General features: G+C 40.2%; 2 protein-coding genes across 7 annotated transcripts in view; both read left to right on the top strand.

The window, feature by feature from the left end:
- Window positions 1-13,061, top strand: part of KYAT3 (kynurenine aminotransferase 3) — a 35,097-nt gene extending 22,036 nt beyond the window's left edge. For all 6 annotated transcript variants that reach the window (XM_032770073.2, XM_075067780.1, XM_032770071.2 and 3 more), the window contains 8 exons: window positions 546-671; window positions 769-889; window positions 7,285-7,361; window positions 8,863-8,952; window positions 9,761-9,947; window positions 11,358-11,431; window positions 12,010-12,096; window positions 12,993-13,061. In XM_032770073.2, the coding sequence (XP_032625964.1) occupies window positions 546-671; window positions 769-889; window positions 7,285-7,361; window positions 8,863-8,952; window positions 9,761-9,947; window positions 11,358-11,431; window positions 12,010-12,096; window positions 12,993-13,055 (825 nt within the window). In that variant the 3' untranslated portion in view covers window positions 13,056-13,061. The remainder of the gene's footprint in view (window positions 1-545; window positions 672-768; window positions 890-7,284; window positions 7,362-8,862; window positions 8,953-9,760; window positions 9,948-11,357; window positions 11,432-12,009; window positions 12,097-12,992) is intronic.
- Window positions 13,062-17,365: 4,304 nt separating this feature from the next.
- The window catches only part of GTF2B (general transcription factor IIB), a 31,584-nt gene continuing 27,124 nt past the window's right edge, over window positions 17,366-21,825 (top strand). The window contains exons 1-2 of the mRNA XM_075067781.1: window positions 17,366-17,461; window positions 20,557-20,663. Coding sequence (XP_074923882.1) covers window positions 17,445-17,461; window positions 20,557-20,663 — 124 coding nt within the window. The 5' untranslated portion in view covers window positions 17,366-17,444. The remainder of the gene's footprint in view (window positions 17,462-20,556; window positions 20,664-21,825) is intronic.

Here is a 21,825-nt window from a genome sequence, read left to right as displayed (position 1 = left end):
GTTGATTTTCAAATAGCAACACCTCAGATATTTGAAAGAAAATTACAAATTAGTTGTAATGAAAGGCTAGAAAACTTTTGTTCTTTGGAACAAAAATCTAGAGGGATGAGTATTGAAGCAGCCTAGTGTTGTTCTTCCAGTCTATGGAAGGCATTGTGCCTGCACTCTGTGCAGTTGAGCTCCCCCAGTTTTGTGGGCGGTAGAGCTGGAGATAACTATTCTACAGCATTAGTAAAATCCTGAAGACTTGCAGGGATTTCCCTGTGTAAGAAATTTTGACCCTGTCATTGTGAACGTAGGTGAACTCCAGCAGTTCTTATGCCATATCCCTCACTGTAATGTGTAACTGTATGAAGCTTAGAAGGGTCATGCTCCCTATCTGCTCCATGGTTGGCTGAAGCTTTCTCCTCTTGACTACATGTTGCAGCAGGGCACAGATAGTTTCCTAACTTTGGTCTTCCTGTGGGCTTTGCATGGAGAAAGGCATGGTCTGGGCTATAATGTGTGTTGCACTTAAGTAATACAGACATTTATTTCTGTTCTAGAAAACTGTTGTTGGGAACTCTGCATCTAGTGCTGATTGGGTATTAGATCCCACTGAACTTGCAAGTAAATTTAATTCCAGAACAAAAGCTATTATACTGAATACTCCGCACAACCCTATAGGCAAGGTAAGACTTCCATTCTAGTTTAACATAGTAGCTGTAATTTCGGAGTATATCTTAAATACACTGATTAATGCATTGGCCCTCCCTTTTTGCATTCTAGGTGTTTACCAAAGAAGAACTCCAGGTAATAGCTGATCTCTGTATTAAACATGACACCCTGTGCCTCAGTGATGAGGTATATGAATGGCTGGTTTACAAAGGAAATAAACACATTAAAATAGGTACTGATTTTTGTATAACCACACGGATGGTTGTGGAAGGATATCATAAATGTGCATCTCAGAGTTAACTGATGCTGTCAAGTAGTTCAAGCCATAATTTTGGTTTAGTTTAAAATGATGAAACTGATGAAGAACGTCATTTGTTTTCTAAATCTTTATTTATCAGATTAAAGGTGGAATTTTCAAAAGCATCTAAGTGACTGAGACACGCAAGACCCATAGAAAGTGGATGAGCCTTGTGCTCCTAAACCACTTAGGTCCTATTGAAAATCCCACCCTAATTCAATTCTTTGTTGCCAAGAAAAGATAATCACTGTTTAAGTATCTACATCTCAGTGGTGTGCTTTGTTGCAGAGCTAGCTCAGGGAAGGGAACAGGAGGTCGCTAACAAACCTCTTTCCTGGCGCTCTGCTGATATAATCAGTGAGGCTAGTGCACAATAAGGAAACCACATTATTGCTTGCCCCATAGTAAACAGGAAAAAAAAAGTTGGCAAAAGGTAAAGAACAAAAGTGTAGGAAAGATGATTTCCTACACCCTCCTCCCAAGCAGAGGATATTAAAAATAATGGGCATTTCAAACAGTGAAATCACACGGGGGGCTATGTGGAGATGTGCTTCAGTAGTTCTCTCAGGCAGAGATGCTATGTGGACAAACTAAATCATTGCAAGGACAGATCAGACAATTAAACATTTCATGCTATCGTGGTCCCTGCAATAGTTTCCTTTCGTAGGGCCTGGTCCATCGCTAACTGAGTCAATGAAAACTGTTCCACTGACCTCACTAGGAGCTGGATTTTAGTATAGGCACATCCAATATATGCTGCCAATAACCTTAATGCAAATTCTGCAACACTTTTACATGTGCTTAGTATTACATTTATACGTAGTCCTACTGAAGTCTATGGGATTGCACAAGTGCCTAAGTTAATCACATGTGTAAATTTTTGGAGGTTGTGGCCGTAGTTTGAATCCTAGTTTGTGGATTGTAAGAAGTCTAAAATCCCTTGCCTTGCTAATTAGTACTAAGGATTATCTTCTCAGCTATACACAGGTTTTGGTTCTGGAAGTAGCTACCTGCATGAACACTCAGCTGAAAGGTAATGGACTGTAGAGTTATACAGTCCCATGTTATCACAAGGAAGGTGAATTTTAATGATGCCCAACAAAGTCCTGTTGAAATTAAAATGTTAACCCAAAAAGCATAAAATTAATTTTCCTGACAGTCGGAAGAACTATGTTCTGTTCCTGGCTCTGATGCTGACATAATGTGTGGCCTTGAGCAAACCATTTCATGTCTCCATGCCTCGGTTTCCCCATCTTTTAAAGTGGCAATCATAATATCCTTCTTTATAAAGTGCTTTGAGATTGACAGATGAAAGCCACTAATTTATATTAATGATAAAATTGATATAATTAAGTAGGAATAAGCAAATATTGTTTTTTTAATCTACAATGACTTTGGAATGCTGATAATTAAGATGAGTTTAGTGTAACTGAATTAATGTATTGTTTTCTGCTTGCTGAAGATGCAGTCCTTTTGCACGCTCAGCTCCCACTGATATCCATGGGATGTGCTGGCTACAAGTTTGTTTTTTGCTTTCTAATGCTATTTAAAAAAATGGTGACCTAATGATAATATCATGCAAGATATTATGCACTGGGACATGGAGGAAATAAAACTCTTAGTTTTATTAGTGTAGTATTAATCTAACTTTTGTTTGACGATTTTGAAGGAAAAATACCAGATGAACAAAAAGCATTTTTATTGCACAACATAAAATTTACGATTCCAGTATGATAATGACTCAAGTCAAAGCTTAGAGTGTTAGTCACTTGGATTTAGCTACATACTCTCTAACAGATCCCATCAAATAATCATACAATTTATTGTTAAAAACCTACCAACCATAAAACCTTCAGAGTAAAAATGTAACTGATAAAATTATTTTACTAAAAGAAGCAAGACTTTTTTTTTTAACCTCAGCTTCTTAGTTTTTATAACTGCACATTAAAAATAATACAAGAAAAAAATCCACTGTTTCACTATTTAGAAGCTGCAAGGTTTTTATATTAAGCTTTACATACTCAATCAAATGCAGTGACACTTCTTCTATTAAAGATGCAAAATGGATATTACAGAGTGTGGTGGTGGTTCTTATTATATAATCTAATAGAGTAGCTAGTCATATATCATAAAATTAGCATAGTCTTTATTCTGTCACCCAGGCAGTCTTCTCTAATATAGAACACTTCATCATGTCTCTAACCCTTATCTGACTTTTGTAAAAGTGCAATTCTCTTATGCGTAACCATTAGAGGTATAGTGGCAGATTTAGAGTTTTCATATTAACTGAGGATTCTGTTGGCATTTCAACAAACAGAGTGCCAGCCCAGGTAACATGCTTATATGTATTACCTTACAGATAATTCTCTGCACTTGATTGGTGTTAAAATTATATTAAACTGTACTGAGTTTGAATATAATGATACTGCCATATGGCATGGAAAAATGCTCCCCATTCCATTTAATCCTGCGTATTAATTTATTGATTGTGAAAGTGATAAACTGCCCTTTTCCCCTCCACCTTCTCCCTGCTCTTATTGTTTGGAATGCTTCTACTATCTGTCCCCAAGCTTGAATTCCTGGGAGTAGGTTGCAAAACAATCTTGGGTCTACATTTAAGGTTAGGTCAACGTAGCTGTGGCGCTCAGGGGCTTAGTTGCAGCTTCCATTGACTTAGCTACCACCACTTGGAAAGTTGGATTATCTACTGTGAAGGAAAAACCCCTTCTGTCACTGTAGGAAGTATCTCGGCTAAGTGGCGTGCTTGTAGCTGTAGCACCTATAGTGTAGACATGGCCTAAATAGAGGGCACCTGGCTTTGAAATTCACTCGTCCTGGCAATATGCTAGAGACAGTTTGTCAGCCTTTTGGACATGGTGCTTAAATACTACAGCCTACATAGCTGAATTGAAGATGCATCTGTTCAAACTGACTTTTTGTTTTCAAGATTACTGGTCAGTTGGAGTGGGTTAGTGCTGGTTAGGGGAAAGATGGGTCTCTCGTTTGCTAATTGTTTTGTGTTTTATATTTGTAAATGCGCTCCAAAATGACAGTGATGGGCACTGGCTTGAACCAGTTCTAGTACAGGGAGGTACTGTGAAAACTTACCCATGGAATTTTGCCATTACATCTATGACAGCCTTGCTTATGGGCCTTCGTAGAGAAAACTCCTGACAGTTGTGCTGGATTTGGCAATAGCTCTTTAGTATGACAATATGGTAGGATGGGATGCAACAGGACCACTAAAATCACTACTCCTTGTGCCCTCTTCTAACCTTATATATAACAACTTTGGGAAACACATCTGGGTTTATCCTATGAAGTGATCCATGGATTGTGAGAGTCAGAAAAGACATTCCATTGAAGCTATCTGTGAAAAAGCCTGCAGCTACAAGAAAAGTCTTTTGCTCCACCAGAATTAAAATGGCCTTAATTTGGTTTAGCATAATTCACTACATATTAAACCAACTGAAAGTCACTTTAATGCTGAATGGAGTTTCCACACAAAAATTTAATGTGGTTTGACAAATTCACTTTAAATTCTTAACTTTCCTGAGTGTCCCCAGCTACCATGTGTTCGATAACATGAGTTAAGAACACACCTTTTTTCCTTGTGAAGAGGTGCCCTGAAAGGTGTGATCGCTCATTCATCTCAATACACTATTAATTCTGAGGCCTGGCAATGACAGTGTAAATGTCAAGTATCAGGGGGTAGCTGTGTTAGTCTCTATCCACGAAAACAATAGAGTCTGGTGGCACCTTAAAGACTGACAGATTTACTTGGGCATAAGCTTTCATGGGTAAAAAACCTCATTTCTTCAGATGCATGGAGTGAAAATTACAGATGCAGGCATTATATACTGACACATGAAGAGAAGGGAGTTACCTCACAAGTGGAGAACCAGTGTTTGCATCCACTTTGATCAAATTGGCCTGTCGTCCACTCCCAAAAATAGTTGAGGAGGTGTCAATTCCAGGAGAGGCATAGCTGCTTTTGTGTTGAGCCAGCCACTCCCAGTCCCTATTCAAGCCCAAATTAACGGTGTTAAATTTGCAAATGAATTTTAGTTCTGCTGTTTCTCTTTGAAGTCTGTTTCTGAAGTTTTTTAATGGGAGTGAACTACATCCATCCTGATCGAACTGGCCCTGTCAGCACCGGTTTTCCACTGGTTCTCCTCTTGTGAGGTAACTCTCTTTTCCATGTGTCATTATATAGCGTAAATGTCAACATTTGGTACTTCTGGACTGGAATAAAAGCCCTGTGGCACAGTTGTGGCTGGCTCGAGTCAGCTGATTCAGGCTTATGGGGCTCAGGTTGCAGGACTAAAAATTGCTGTGTTAGGGTTTGGGCTGAAGCCCGAATGTCTACACAGCATTTTTTCAGCCTGAGCCCGAGTCAGCTGACCTGGACCAGCTTTGGGTTTTTTATTTCAGTGTAGACATATCCACTGTTAACTAATTCACTGCTGATCATTGTAACAGACTTGTCCAGCTAACAATCCAGTGTACCTGGATACTACAGAAATCAGAGATGAAAGAGCTGTCAAGGTCTGTGGCGTGAACCAACAGCCCAAGAATCACCCAAAAGTGTTGAGAAAAGAGCAAAGAGCTCCTGGATTTAGCCACACTGCAGCTGGGAGGTGTAACTCCGGTAAATCTGCCAGCTCTGATCAAGTTAGTGCACTAAAAATAGCATGGGTGGCAGCTCAAGCTAGCTGCACAAGCACAATCATATCTAAGATCTTAGGTATGTACTCGGGAGGCGGCTCTGGCTAGCTGCCTATGCTGCTGCAGCCACATTGCTATTTTTAGCACTCCAGCTTGATCAGAGCTAGTGCCTGTATGTCTACCTGAGTTGGGAATCACACCTCCCACCTGCAGAGTAGACCTATTGTATATGCTAGATAGTCGGAACAGATCTGGGAGTTTCAACCAAAAGCAGATAGCCAGAGATGCTTTTGGAAGGCTCATTCTGTAGCTCAGGTCAGCTCTACAATGCAGACTTCTGCCAGCATGGTTATGTCTGTCAGGGATCACACCTCTGCACACTCTTGACAGACATAACTATGCTGGCAGGTCAGGAGTGTGAAGAGGTTTGATCCCTGATAGATAAAGCTGTGCAGGCAGAAACCCGTGGTCTAGATGCAGCTATATCAGCAAACCTGTTTTCATTCCTGGGGGGTGGTTTTGCTGTATTGGTACAAAGTGCAGCTTTGCCACTATCTCTGCATCCACACTAGGGCACTTTGCTGGTATAGTATAGCAGTAGTCCTATGCCAGTAAAGTGCTCCTCATATAGACATAACCTAACTCTGCAAAACTCAGTGAGGAATCCACTTTCTGCAAGTCTGAAGGCACATTTTGACTCTCAGCAGCTGATGAAATATTTTTAAGTATGTTAATATTAAATTTTGATGGGAAATAGCACCAATACCTGTAGTCATAAGGGTTTGACATTGAATTTTTTTAAATTAAAGCTTAAATTCTACAGAAACTGAGGTGTTGAGAAACACTTTGGCTGGCTTCAGGAAGGCTGAGACTTTGCATTACAGGGATACAGTTGTGAGTCTCAGTAGTAGATGTAACAGTTCAACTATGCCCGTGTGTTTTATAAACGGTAGCGAAGACTGGCAGATACTACAGGTTTTGAGATGCATTGTAATCAATCCCATGATGATTATTTGGATTATGCTGTTTTCCGGTGACAGCTGAGAAACTACTTCATTGCCCTTTCTTTCACACCCTCTCAGTTCGAATCTTATTCTAAAGGGATAGATGTTTTTCAAGCTGCTGATGTAGAATTAGTAGATGTTTGGGGGTGTGGATGGCTCAGTCACCAGAACTGGCACTGGTTAACGTTCCTAATGGCAGCACCAGCAGAGTGGACAAGGACTGAATGGACATAGAGGAGGTCAATTTCTAGGCGTGATCCCTCCAATTCAGATTAAAGCATAGTGAGAGGGAAATGTAGCAGAGCTTGCCAGTGATCATGCAGCATTTGTTCTGTGGTTAGATGAGGGCCTTGGTCTCCAGGGCTGACAGTCTGGTACCTTTCCCAAGAACAAAATTCATATTAAAATGAAAGATGTTTTCACTCTGTGTGTCTTGCCTCATTCCTTAACTTTCTTCTTTTGTTGATCCTTGTCTAATTTCTTTTCCAAAATACATTTGTCCATTTTTCATTTAATTGAAGATTTTTTCTCCTAGCTTTGTTTGTTACAATATTAAATTTAAAATACTGCTGCTCTTAGCCAGGAACAATACAGGTTTTGTGATTGTATGGAACATGTATGTGCACTGGCAACCAAGTCACTTTATTTTATGTACAGCTACACTGCCAGGCATGTGGGAGAGAACAATAACTATAGGAAGTGCTGGAAAGACATATAGTGTCACTGGCTGGAAGGTAAGAATAACAAGAGTAAGAGATCTGTTACATAAATAAGATATATTTATCTGACCTGAACCCTGTCTATTTTTGCATTCTATCATTTGAAAACTTACTGTGCATCCAACTCACAAAAAATTACGGACAATATTCACTTGGAAATGCTGCCTACCTTTAAAATGCACTCTCTAACAATGCTCTTAAGCGTTTATTTTTACAATTAATGTGAAAGTGAAACAGGAGGGTGAATATTAAAAAATTAAATACAAAACACTGTTTGCTTTGTAAAAAGAGCCAAGACTGCTGAAGGATAAACACAGAGTATTGTTTAAAACCTGTTTCCAGTTTTGTGAAGCAGGTGTAAATGTTGGCATTAAAACATCTATGGATCTTATGGCTTCCACGGATCAGTCTAGAACACCATTCCTTGTGTGCACAATTATTTTAGCCTACAAAATTGCACCTGTAGTACATTGGAGATGCAAAAATTTAGGCTAGCTTGAGATCCCATTATATGTGACCAATAATATTTTATTTGGCTCTGGTAAAGTAATGACAATGCTTTATACTGATTACTAAAACAAATACAAAAATATTAAAACATCTAGCAGCAAATTTTCAACTTCAGTTGCAGAAAGTATGTTAGCAAAAATATCCATAATCTGAGCAGCACCTTCCTCTTCTTTCTTATTTATCAGCTGTATCCAGTCTACACCATGGCACACTAGTTTCTGTGCGGCATTTGGTTTTGTATCACACACAAAACATTTGGTTTTGCCTTTTATGGCTCCTTTATAAAGGTGACTTGAAACTTTAATTCCCCCACTTCTCTCTACTGATGATTTGGAGGAAGGGGAGGAACAGCTCAAATCATTGCCCTATATAACATCAGTAGTGAAGTACTCCAAAAAGAGAGCGAAGCAATTAACTGATACTTCTAACAGTTTAAAAAACAAACAAACCCTAAACTGGCAGGGTTGGAAAAGAATAAGAAATTTGATGACATAGTTATACATTACAAAGGGACAGCAAAAGAAAATAGCACTTTGTCAGTTAGAGACAGTCACTCTGCAGCCATTTAGGGACTTGTATACCATTGTGTAGTTTTTTAATATATTTTGGGGCAATTCCATGCATCTAAAACAGCCTGTGTGACATGAAGAAGGTGCCTAGGAAACAAAAAATGGAAGTGTTTCTATAAAAAAGCCGGAATAACTTCAATTATTACAGTGTAAACACTCAGTCTGTTTTCTGCTCGATGGTATGTGATGCATTAGGTTTGTGCTACACAACAGCAGAGTTCAAGGACATTTTAATTAGTATATATGAGTCTTCTCTCCAGCATTTCAAACCTGCCATTTAGCAAAACTTTTACAGTTTTTATGTCAACAAAAGTGCACTATTCTTCTTCCCACTGTGAATACCTCAAATTCTTTCAACTTTTAATTCTTTATTATGAGTTCTAATTGCTAACTTGCCTTATGTTTAAGATGTGTCTGTGTTTTCTCCTTTCCCTTAGCTTGGATGGTCCATTGGTCCACAGCATTTGATAAAACATTTGCAAGTTGTTCAGCAGAATACACTGTATACGTGCCCAACTCCGTTACAGGTAGATACAGATGGGAGAGGAGAGAGGTTCTGTTTGTACCGTGTCTTCCATAAAATAGCTGGGGCCTCTAGGCACTACTGCAATACAATTAATACAAATTAGTATGAATTTTGAAATGTCTAAATATTTTTATGTAGTTTCTTGGGGATAAGTGTGCTGGTACAGAAGGCAAATTTGAGAGTTACCAATGAGGCAATTAAAAAAATTAATGCAATGAGAATTTGCAAGAATCTTCAAAAGTGAGCATTGTTGCACAAAGCTTGGCAGCCTCACTCCTTTCTCAGCAAAAATGTAATTACAAGATGCTGCAGTGACATCTCATATTGCTGTGAATTACTTTTGCCAAACAGTCTACAGTTTATTTACTAATATCTATCATGTATTAGCATCAATAATTAAAACTAAACTATACTTCAAATTACACTGTGAACTCTTGAGGCAAGGACTGTGACTTCCTCTGTCTGGAGCAATGTCTAGGAGAATGGGGCCCTGTCCTGATAAGTACTTATAGGTGTTACAACACTAGAAGGAGTAAATAACAACTTGTCAAAATAAATGCACAAGTTACATTTTGTGATGCAGTGGTTTGGGGTATTTGTGGACTCAGTAAGACCCTGGTCCTGCAAAGGGATAATAGAAAAATTATTATTATTATTATTTATTTTATTATGTGATCTATAGGATCTATCTGAGAAGGCCCATACACCATGCAACGTCCCAGCGACCTCTCCCAGTAACTTCAGTAGGACTGTGCATGGGTGCAAGGTTCCACCCGCAGGAAATCTTTGTATGTTGATTATGTTTGCAGGAGGCGCTGGCACAAGCACTTCGGATCGACTTTAAACGCATGGATGACCCAGACTGCTACTTTTACTCTCTGTCTCGAGAGTTGGAAGGCAAGCGTAATCGGATGGCTCAGCTACTCCAAGAAGTTGGATTGAAACCTGTCATTCCAGATGGAGGATACTTCATGATTGTTGATGTTTCTGCACTCAGTTAGTGAAGGTTTATTATGGAGGGAGTGGGAGCATACTCTATAGTTAAGATTAAAATGCAACTTCCATTTTAACTGCCCCTTTTTTTCCATTTCTCATTAAACTTTCAAGCAAACTCTGTTTTGGGCTAAAATGTTTTGTGTGTGAACTTGGCCCAGAGGTGATTATTTTTGTAAGTTTTGGTAAAATCCGTTCATCCATTTTTGAGTGGTGTGATTTCTAATTACTGCCTTTGTATTACTTTTTCATTTAATCAAGTCTGATGGCTGTTGCAGGGAAGATGTGAAATTAGGGTTGGGAGAGAAAGTAGTTAACTGGATTTCTATTTTAGGAAGGTATATGATTTGCAAAAGTTTGAGAATTACTGATCTGTGTCTGAGGGTACGTCCAGACTACCCGCCGTATCGGCAGGTAGTGATCGATATATTGGGGATTGATATATCGTGTCTCATCTAGACGCGATATATCGATCCCCAAACGCGCTCCCCGTCGACTCTGGAACTCCACCAGAGTGAACAACGGTAGTGGAATCAACGGGGGAGCCACGGATGTCGATCCCACGCCGTGAGGACGAGAAGTAAGTCGGAATAAGATACTTCGACTTCAGCTACAATATTCCCGTAGCTGAAGTTGCGTATCTTACATCGACACCCCCCCAGTGTAGACCAGGCCTTAAAATCTTGGGCCCACACCCACAGACTTACCTGTTCAGTTTTTCCCCTCAATCTAAAGTCACTCAAACACTGGAGGCACTGTAAAGCACTTTAATTCAATCAATATTTAAAAGGACTTTCAAATTTCACCAAAGTTTACCAATCCTTCCAAAAGTTGAGGATATCATAATATCAGAGAGAGAATTTACCCTAGAATTCTTTCTTCTAGGGATTCATACATTTAAAATGCTACAGAGGCGCAACTGCAGCTGTTTCACTTGAGTGTAGGTACTACCTACACTGATGGGAAGGAGTCTGCCATTGCCATAGGTAATGGACTTCCTTGTGTCAAAGGAAGAATTCTTATGATTATGCTGTCTACACCAGGGGCTAGGTCAGTATAGCTGCATCTCTGAGGTATGGATTTTTCCTAGTCCCTAGTGTAGACCTGGCCCCAGTCTCATGTCTTCCATTGACTGCCTGTAATAGCACTTTGCACTTATGTTAATTAGGCCTCATAGTATCCCTTTGAAATAGGTAAATATCCCATTTCCCCCCCACCAAAGTCGTACAAGTAGTGTCAAAACCAGGATTAGACTCTGAATGGAGCACAAGACTTGGTTCAGTTCTTCCTAGTGTTTTTGTAGTGATTCTAGTATCAACTGTAATAAAGAATACTGAAAGGCAAGTGTCCTCCCACTGGAATCTGGGAGGTCATATAATATTATGCTCCATTTCACATTCATTTTTATTTTAGATGTGGATCTGTCTGATATGGAGGCGAATCAACATTATGATTATAAATTTGTGAAATGGATGATAAAATCTAAGGTAAGATGTCTCTTATATGCAGTCACTCTGATATACATTAAAAATTAGGAATATTTCTATACCTAAAATAAAAATATACCTGCACCTATAAAAGGATACAGCTCAGATATTTACATTTTAAAGTATCCCTAGAAGTTTAGCTGTGCATATCACTCTAACTGTGGGAATCTAGTGGCTAAAATCCTGCTGAACTATAACATCCTACTGAAAATGTAGCTTGTAGTCTTAGCACAAAACAATAAAGACAAGTCCCAATAATTGCTGTTTTCCACACTTATATGTTTGCAGTAGGCAAGATCCCGCTACCTGTCTTGCTTAGAAAAAGTGGTTGAGTTTGGATCAGACTTAGCTATCACATGCCAAACCTAAACTTGATCACTCTTCCTAATCAAGAGAAACTCATTGATTTCACTGGTGCAGGATTAGGTACTTATATTTGATATGTGAATTCTGAAAATTAAGTCAGTTCAATTCTAATGAAGGAAAGGAAGGCTCCAAAATCTTGGCTGTACAATTTATCAAACCTAAAATTGACTGTATCTGTGTGTAATCAGCAAATCATTGTTTCATCATTTCAGAAATTGTCAGCAATTCCTCTTACAGCATTCTGTGGCCCAGAGACCAAAAAGCAGTTTGAGAAATATATACGTTTTTGCTTCATCAAAGTAAGTTTGTGTCCTGCTCTAGAAGACTATTCTGATAGCAGTGTTGATTATTACTAAAGTGTTCGTGTAGTTTAATCTAAAGGAGTTGTTTTGTGTTGGTTTTTTTTTTGCTGTTAAGCAGTTAGTTATTTGGTTCTTTTTATATTGACGTTTTTAATAGCATTACTGAAAAATGTGTTTTATTAAGAATGCAACAATACGCACATGGAAGAAGAAATTAATACAAAATACAGGCCCATTCTGATTTGGATAAGGAACAGAAATGGCGAGTGGTGAGGTTGCAGAAACACAAAGCAACTTGACTGCTTCTTTTTCCTGCCCAGTATGCACAGAGATAATTTCTAAGAAATCAAGCTATAGACTACATGTGTGACTCACAGGGCTATAGCCAACTCACAAAACTGTCCACAATATGGAATACCCACGCTTGGAGTGGGGAGAGGGAGAAGAGAATCATAGCACAGCTTCATTACATGGGTATTTAAAAACAAAAAAACCCAGTTTTACACACAGGGTAGCACGACTTCAAATGTAGCATGGACAAGACCACTACTGTAAATGCAGTAGATGGTAACACCGATGTAATGGAATTGATCTCTACATTGTTTGATAGTATTAACACTAAGGAAAGCAAAGGAGTTGTTTGGAAATGATATTTTGAATGTACAAAATTTTACATTAATTACAAGAAATCTTAATTTTGAATTCCTTTCTTGGTGTACCCTCTGGATATATAGTTACAGAGTTTAGTGGCAAATTATTGAATCGTTTGGATATTTACAAGATACAGTTGTAACTTTGTCAAAAAATACTAGTTTGTAGTGCCATAAAAATGGCTGATACTCTATTTTGTAAAGCTCTGTACCTACAGTAATTGTGGCATTCTATACTTGCAGCAAGACAGCACACTGGATGCAGCTGAGGTGATCCTGAAGAACTGGAATAAACCTACATCTTGATTTTTATATTTGTATTAGCTATTCCATCTGGTATAATTATTTTATACATAGATATTTCATTATACCATTAAAAGCTAATGTACTCTAAATACAGTATGATTCATATGAAATTGCAAATAACTCTGGGAGGCTACCTGCTGAATAGCTAAAATAACAATTTATCCATTGCAAATAATGTGATCCAAGGAATTATTTTCAGTCTTTCTGAAGTATTGACTATTTCACAAAATAATCACGGAAATCCACATTTTAGGGGTGGGAGATTTACTAGGGCACTGAAAAAATAAATACATCATATAACTGTGTTAGGGCTTAGGAGGAAGTAGTCAGAATTAGAAGAATAAGAGCTGTTCTGACGTAATGGTATGGGAGCCAGTTGGAAATAGCAGGATTTGAAGATGGAATATTGTGTTTTACATATCATAGCTTGATGTGAAGGGAAATTAAGAAATGCTTTGAAATGGTGCATGTTAGCTAGCTCCAGGGACTTAGTACCTAACAGCTTATGAACACACACCACAAAATTGATTTAGTTAAACTAATGCAATTTTTGGTGAGTAGGCAGTTCTAAATGTTTTAAATCATTACTGTTTTAATTTCCCACAGTTATCAAATTACTATATTTGAAAGTACTCAATCTTCAAAGTTTTAAAATAGTATGTGGTGGTATAAGAGTTTAAAAGTTTAGTTTGATTTATATATGCGCACACATAAAAATGAGAGACCTTGCTCCTTGGCAATCCTTAAATATACAACACTGGAATAGATCAATCCTGTAATTCCTTTTCAACTCTTAATCAGCCTATCCCCAACCACCACCAGTAACTCCACAGCAAAACACCTATTTAGAAACCTTAACTAAGATCTCTGGAAAACAGGAATGGGCCTTGCACTGTGCTATGAAGGTTAATAAACTTAGGTTATTTCAAGCTAAGGGAATGAGGGGAGTGAGTCCTAAAGAAGAGGCTGTTATGGAAGGTGCTCTAGTAGCTGCCTCATCTTTGAATATCCTTAAGGCTCTGTGTGGCCTTACCAACCTCAAACTGGTTCCCAGTTGAATAGAAGTAATCCAGAGCAGACTGCTTCTAGAGGATGATTCCTATGCTCTTTTTTCCCCCCATGACTTTCATCCTTGTGGTCTTGCACTGCAGAGTTGGAACAAACTCAGAAAACAGTTCTAGAAATATTCCCTTCCGTGTTCTGGAATCTGGAGTCAGTGCTGGCTTTCTGACATCTTGAGAACAATTTAAGATATGTCTACTCTGCAATCAGAAGTATGACTGCAGCATGAAGCATGCCCATGCTAGCTTTAATCTGGCTAGCACAGGTTAGCAACAGGAGTACAGGGTTCCTGGCAGATTTGTATAGCCTGTGCTGAAGCCTGTGTCACCACATCTTCACTTCTATTTTTATGTCTGTCCATGATGCAGTTACACCCCTGACTGCCATGTAAGCATATCCTAAATCCAACCAATCTGTGGTCATGGGTTTTGTCCAACAGTGCTTTTATCCGCAAGTAAACTGTACAGCCCTGAAGTGGGCTGGTAGCAACAGTCTGACTTCTCTCTCCGTTCCTGATCTTGGTCCTGGGCTTTCAGCCAGAACATCCTCCATTGTCTCTTTAGTTACTTTGTACTGCCATCTCAAAAAACAAACAAACAAAAAAAAACCACCTCCACCAGAAACCCCTTATAATAGTGGAGATTGAGTAGAGTTAGATCAGGTCTCCATGCTGAAAAAATAATTTGGCAATGAAATTGGCTCCAGATGAGTTATGGAATACTGCCCCAGGAAATTCTGAGATTCCAGGGCGTTATGACAGTCTTGACCTCTCCTTCCAAAAAATCTCATAATCTCTGAGGTAACCCACACTACCTACTGAAATCTCCCATGAACTGTACATGGGAGCTGTGCCAGGAACTGTGGGATATCTGTCTGGAGCGGTGGTTCTCAACCTTTCCAAACTACTGTACCCCTGAAGCCTGAGATCTGCTGCGCAGGGCTGATGCATGTAACTTAGCTTCATGGGGCCCCCTGACGCATGGGACCCTGAGTAACTGCCCTGCTTGCCACCACCTAATGCAGTCCCTGCACTTGCAACTGCCCTGACCTAGGGCATTACAGCAGAATCTGTTGAGCAGAGTGCTAGTTTGAGTGCAGGACAAAACTGTTAGTGGTGTTAACACGCTTCAGCTTGTAACATGCTTGTACCTCAGTTGGTGAAAAACAATTGGCTCAATTACAAGCAATTCCATATTCTCTAGTGTAGATGAAGCACATAGGGAGAAAGCAGGTGGAGTAGAGAAAGGGGAATCCCAAACCATACTGAGGCTTAGAGCTGCCATTTTTCACGTACTGTCAATTCTCTTAAAATTTAACAAATCTGCTAATATAAGAAATATATAGATTTCTCTGAGAGAAACTAGGTTCCTAGGATATAGTATGAGTTAAATTTTACTAATCCCTTAGACTGATGATACAAAATAATACAACACTGGAATTTTGGCTTCTGACCTTAGAAACAAGGGTTTTAGTATCTTACACAATTCATTAGTGTAATTGCCTATCAAAATGTAATAGTAAATAACCATAGTGCCATATCTGTGTTTGAAGATAGCAGATTTGGAGCATAACAAATGTAATACTGATTAGAAATGGCAATTATTTCTACAGCTTATGTTGAGATATCCCCAAGATAGCTGTTTTTGTGTCAGCATCTGAGCTTTCTGAGTAATTGGTATGAATGAGTGATTAGACATAGCCTCACAACAGCAATAAAACATGGCACAGATTGCTCCATGTGAATTTCAGTGTTTGTGAAAGGCTGATTTCTTCAGAAAGTCATGGTTGAACATTATTACTATATTTGTATTACTGTAGCATCTAGGAGCCTTGGTCGTGGATCAGGACCACAGTAATGTGCTAGGATGCATGTAATCTGCTTATCTTTTCATTTAATCAAAAGTCTAAACCCACAAGCAGTGGCACATACATGAACTGGCATGTTGGAGTTGCTTCAGCTGTCCCACTTCCTTGCAATTTCCATAATATTCTCATTTGAGGTGTGTGACTGCTGCTGATTGTGGATGCACAACTTGAGACACCTTGCACCTGGTTTAACTTCTACAGTTCACTGTAAGTAAAAATTAAACGTGTATGTTTGCAGAACTGGGGCCATAGGTGCCTAAATCAGGCCTTTAAAAGGCCTCAAATTCATATTTTGGTATCTAAACCATCGTGGCCTGACTTTCAAAGATGCTGAGGATTTGCAGATACAATAGGTGCTTTTCTAAATTATGTCTTGAATGAGCAATCTGTCTTGAATCCCAGCAAGTGGGGATGTTGCAAAATCTACCAAAATTAATGGAGCATAGACCAATCAAACCCTGGATAGATGGTAAAGGGATGGGGTTACCCAGTGGTAGTCTTGTCATGTTATCCTACTGCTTCCAGCTGTGTCCTATGCACATGCAATTGCCCAGTCATTGCACTCTGCCAGATCACTGGAAGAGCATTTGCAGGCAAGAAGTTGGCATTGCAGGAGATGCTTCATATTTTGAAGCTCTCTGTCATAAGTACAGGGGCCAGTGATGTAGCCTCACTTAAGTCACTGTGTCTCCAGACTGGCTAACTCCAGAGCAGAGTCTATTAGGGTAATGCCACCTAGTTCAGGGCGGATGTGTGTTACGTCGGGTTCTCTCAACCCAAAACTTGGGGGTAACTGAAGTCTGTGATGCAATGTCAGGAACAAATCAAAGGGGTACACAGTGCATCCATCTGATTAAAGCTTGGCACAAACACAAAATGCTTTCATCCAAACTTACTATTCCATTAGCTTTCAGGCACCCACATCTGAAAAAGGATTAGAGCACCCCCAAGGAATAGTTACCCACAGACTGAGGGGGGTCTTGAGTGCTTGAAGGACAGGGTGCAAATCCCCCAGCCCCCTCTACCCCTTTTATGTTAGAACCGGCTACAGTTACAGCAACAACATGTCAATCAAAGGAAAGCCACGAGGCAAGCACTGTTAAGCATTTAGTCCCGCAGCTGTATTTCAACACCACAGTCCAACAGCCCCCAGAGGCGGGACAAAGTGAGCGTCAGACCCAGAGCAGGGCTGAGGGAGGGCGCGTGACCCCAGCCGGCGCCCCGCCCCACTCCTAGTGCTTGCATTGCCCCACAGGCCGGCGCTGCTTCCGGAGGCTCAAGTTGAAGCAGCTGAACGCGAACCCTTTCGGTTTGCTCCTTAGCGCGGCCCGTACTGACGGCCTGGCAGAGCCCCGCCCCAGTGGCGGAGGGGATATAAGGGAGTGCGCTGCGCATTGCTCCTGACCTGACCTGGCCTGTGCAGAGGCAGCACAGCTCGGGACAAGGAAGGACGGAACGAACATGGCCTCTACCAGCCGGTGAGTGGAGCGAGCGGCGTCGTGATCGTAGTGGTGGTAACAGAGTGTCTGACTGGAGCCTGGGAGCGGGTGCGGGCGGCGATTTCGGACTATCTGCCGGGGAGAGAAAATGGCCGCGTCTTCCCCCACGTTCAGCCCCTGGGACAGCAATGCTGATGCGTCTCCCAGCTGCCCTCTCGGGGATTGGTTCCTGGTCGTCAGTCCCGCTCCTTTCCCCCTCCTCGGACCCCTTCGCTTTTCCTCCACCCGGCCCCCCTTTCCCGTCCCTAACCCTGTCGGGGGAGAGGGGCCCGGCTTCCGCCAACCACCCCCTTCCTCCCTTGTATGGGGGAAGGGGGGGGCGCTTTGATTTTCCCCTCGCTTTGGTGCCCCATTTCCGTTCCCCGGCCCATTCCCCGCGGTCCTTCCATAGCTGGTTTCTGCTTCTGGTCTCTCTCGCCCCCTGCTCGCCTCCATGACTTCTTGTGGCAGCGATGAGGGTTTGCTGTGGTCTCCGCTCACCTGTGAGTGATGTGCAGCTTGGCCTGGGTGTCTGGTTCTGCCTGAACTCTAGTTACAAACGTTCTTGTAAAGCTCGGAGTTCGTAAGTAGTGGGGCGACATGTAGGCTAGTGACGGTATCTCTGCTGCCAACAGCTCCAAAATATTGCAGTAGGAAGTCTGGGATCTCCAGCAGGGGGATTCTCAAACTTCATTGCACCGTGGCCACCTTCTGACAATTGAAAACTACTACATGACCCCGGGAGGGGGACTGCCTGAGCCTGCGGAGTACCGCAGCCCCAGGTGGGAGGGCCAGATCCTGAGCCCTGCCTGGGGCAAAAATCAAAGCCCAGTCTGCCCCTCCTCCCTCAGGACTTCAGAGAAGAGGAAGGTGTATGTGAGGGGCTTGGCACTGATCTGCAGGTTGGGTAGCCTGCAGAAGCGAGTCAAGGGTGGAGGCAGTGCTCCCTCCCTGAGCTCTGCTGTTCTGCCCTTCCCACCCCCACCTGTTCCTTTGGGTACACCTACCCTAGTTGAAAACCTCTGCTTTATAGTGCTTTTTAAAAATTTTAGTTTACATTCTTGATCGTTTGAATAAAGATGCATTCTGGTCCGAAACCAAGGTCTGCTAGAAACTGGATAGTCTGTTACCCCTTTGTTGCTGTATAAAACTGCTGTGCAGGTTAAATCAGGCCTTTACATGTCCTGTATTTTAATGTAAATGGAAGAGTTTCCACGGGATGGATGCATAGTATGTTTCTTCTAAATTTTCCCAGTAAAAAGCCCCTTTTAGACTTTTCAGGGCCTATCATAGAAAGATTTTTACCATCCCCTTCAGTTTCCTGTCTTGTTTTTTGGGGAAGAAAGAAAGTAGTTCGTCACACATTGCCTAGGGGAACTCATTGCCAGGGGTATTGTGAAGGCCAAAAGTATAACAGTTCAAAAAAGAACTAGATAGGCTTTAATGGACCTATCCTCCATTAAGTTATTAGGCAAGAAGGTCAGGGATGTAACCCCATGCTCTGGATATCCCTGAGTCTCCAACTACCAGAAGCTGGGCCTGGACAAGAGAATGGATCCCTTCCTAATTTTCCTGTTCTGTTCATTCCCTCTGAAGTATCTGGCACTGGCCACTGTATTGAAGACAGGATACTGGGCTAAATGGACCATTGATCTAACCCAGCATAGCTGTTCTTATGTTAAAAGCTCATCCATTCCACACCCCATAAAATTAGTTGTTAGACAACATTCCATCATCCCCACTTTTCCTTCTTGTTATGTACATGTGGTATTTATTAGGCCCCTGTTTCGGCCCAGATTAGCAGCACTGAAAACTATATCTTATTACACTTTGGGTTCCTGTCACAATTTTCCCTTTTTGACATTTATCAGCAGATGTTAGTGATTGAATGGTCTCAGTGCCTGAACGATCCTTTATGGGTGAAAGTGTTCTTTCTAATTAGGACTAAAGATACTATGATGGGACAGTAGAGTGAATCTACTTCCCTTTCTGTGTCTGCTCTAGATTTAGTGAATGTTTTCTGGTGTTATCCCAACTTCTAACAGCAGTGAAATAAATACCACACTTTAATAAATATAATGGCCATGAATTTTATTGAAATATTGCAGTGTACAGGATGTATAAACTACAGGGGGAATAATGTATGTGTCCAGAGAAATGGGCAGATTTTACACTGACATGCTGCTGATAGAAGGTATCATCAGAAACCTCTGTTCTGCTTTTGGATCTGGATTCAGTTTACTTTTTATTTAATATGCAGTCAGCCTTGTGAACTTGGGATGCCTATTTAAGTGCTCCACATGGCAGAGAGTTGTTGCTTACGGACCAGCACCCCTTTTGTGAGTTCTCTGAAACTGTTTCTTGATAGATTGGTTTTTTGTTTTGTATTAAAAATGTGATGCAGCTGGAACCTGTTGAATGTCTTCAATAAAAGTTTCTTATTTTAGTTCTTGCTGTTTTAGTATGTGCTGCTGTGAATCGCTGCTGCTTTATTATCTTACTAAAATTGTTTAATGTAAAGATTTCCCAAATAGCAAGTTATGCTTTAATTTTAATTATTTTATATTTTAATTTGGTTAAAACTTTTTTTAAATTTGTTGATCAAGTTGATAAATTGTTGGTACTATAAGAGTCGTTTTCTAAAACGGTAAAGAATGCACTGCTCACTAAAGAAATAGCCTAATTGGATTAAAAAAAAAGAAGTCTAGCCAAATGCAGGAATGAATATTTAGAATGACATGGTCACCACTAACTTCTGGTAGGCATTTATTTAGCTGGAATGATTTTCAGGTAGACTAGTAATATAAGTGCTTTATTAGAACATTTTATTTAAAGAGGGTAGCCTTTTGGATTTTAGATGGCAAGATGTTTCAGAGTTCTAATCTCCATAAATCCTGGGTTACCAAATTGTTATTCTCTGCCCTAAATTACTGAGCTCATTTGTGCTGTATGTTAAAAACAGCATTAAGGGCATGTGGCTTGACGTTTTTTTCCATATTGTAGTTTAAATTGCTTTCCTCTAACTTGAAATGTTTTTCTGGAAATAAACTTTGTTTGAAATATTTTGAATGCTGTGTTCAATGTTTTTCTTTTAGTTTGGATGTGCTTCCCAGAGTGACATGTCCAAACCATCCAGATTCCATTTTAGTGGAGGATTACAGAGCTGGAGACATGATCTGTCCTGAATGTGGACTAGTAGTGGGTAAGTAGTTATTCAAGTTGTGATGACTCACTCTCAAAATGGAGATCAACAATCTGAAGAAGTAATTTGTTTTTTCTCATGGTTGATGTGTACGAGAAATTAGCACCGAATAGATATTTTTCCTTTTCTAAAAAGAATATACCATTTTGAAGAGGCAGTGTTCTGGTTATGGCTGGCCCTTTTAAACAAATGAGCTGTATAAAGTTCCATAGTTTTGTAGCGGATACCCACATTATGAAGAATATAATCGACTACTGCTGCTTGATGGAAGTCAAGCTGATAGCCTTTAAACCACCGACTTTCCAAATTCAGGGAGAAAATGGGGTTCTTTGATGACAAATAGCCATTTTAAGTAACTGAATTTTGTGAGAAACATGAGATGTCTCAATATATAATATATATCTCTACCTCTATGACATTGTCCTCTGGAGCCAAAAATATTTACTGTGTTATAGGTGAAACTGCATTATATTGAACTTGCTTTGATCCACTGGAGAGCACAGCCCCGCCTCCTCCCCCGGAGTACTGCTTTACCATGTTATATCCGAATTCATGTTATGTCAGGTCACACTATATTGAGATAGAGGTGTGTGTATATATATTGGAAGAGAGTTTATCTTGGCAGTGTTAGAGGCATTTGTTTCATTTAAAGCTGAGATTCTTCATATAACATGGACAGATGTCAAGATTTTACTGTATTACAATTCATGGCCATTACAGTTGTGACATGTAAATTGGGATACATATTTAAACATGATATAAAATTAAGCATGGAAACTTAGATTTCAAATGTGATCACCAGCTAGTTAGAAGATCTAACAAAAGGGATTAGATTAATATATTGTTTTCAGAATACTTTGAAAATGTTGGTACAAAGGAATGCAGTAATTGCTATGTTGAATCAGACCAGTGTGTCATCTAGTTCAGTATCATGTCTCTGGTAGTGACCAGTGCCACTTTTTTCAAAGGAAAGGGCAAGAAGCCCTGAAGGTAGTTATGGAATAACCTGCTCATAAGAAGTTTCTCGCTGATCCCCATTTAGGTTGGCTTCTGTCTTGAAAGAGGCTTTATATCCCCTCCAAAACGTAGTCAATCTTTAAATCCTCCGTGTTCTATCTTTGGTTATTCTTATCCGAAGAAATGCCCACTCCTTTTTTTTTTT

This window comes from Chelonoidis abingdonii, chromosome 7 (assembly GCF_003597395.2).
Source record: "Chelonoidis abingdonii isolate Lonesome George chromosome 7, CheloAbing_2.0, whole genome shotgun sequence".
Lineage (NCBI taxonomy): Eukaryota > Metazoa > Chordata > Testudines > Testudinidae > Chelonoidis > Chelonoidis abingdonii.
The sequence above is the reverse complement of the archived record's forward strand: the minus strand, read 5'-3'. Positions and strand labels throughout refer to the sequence as shown.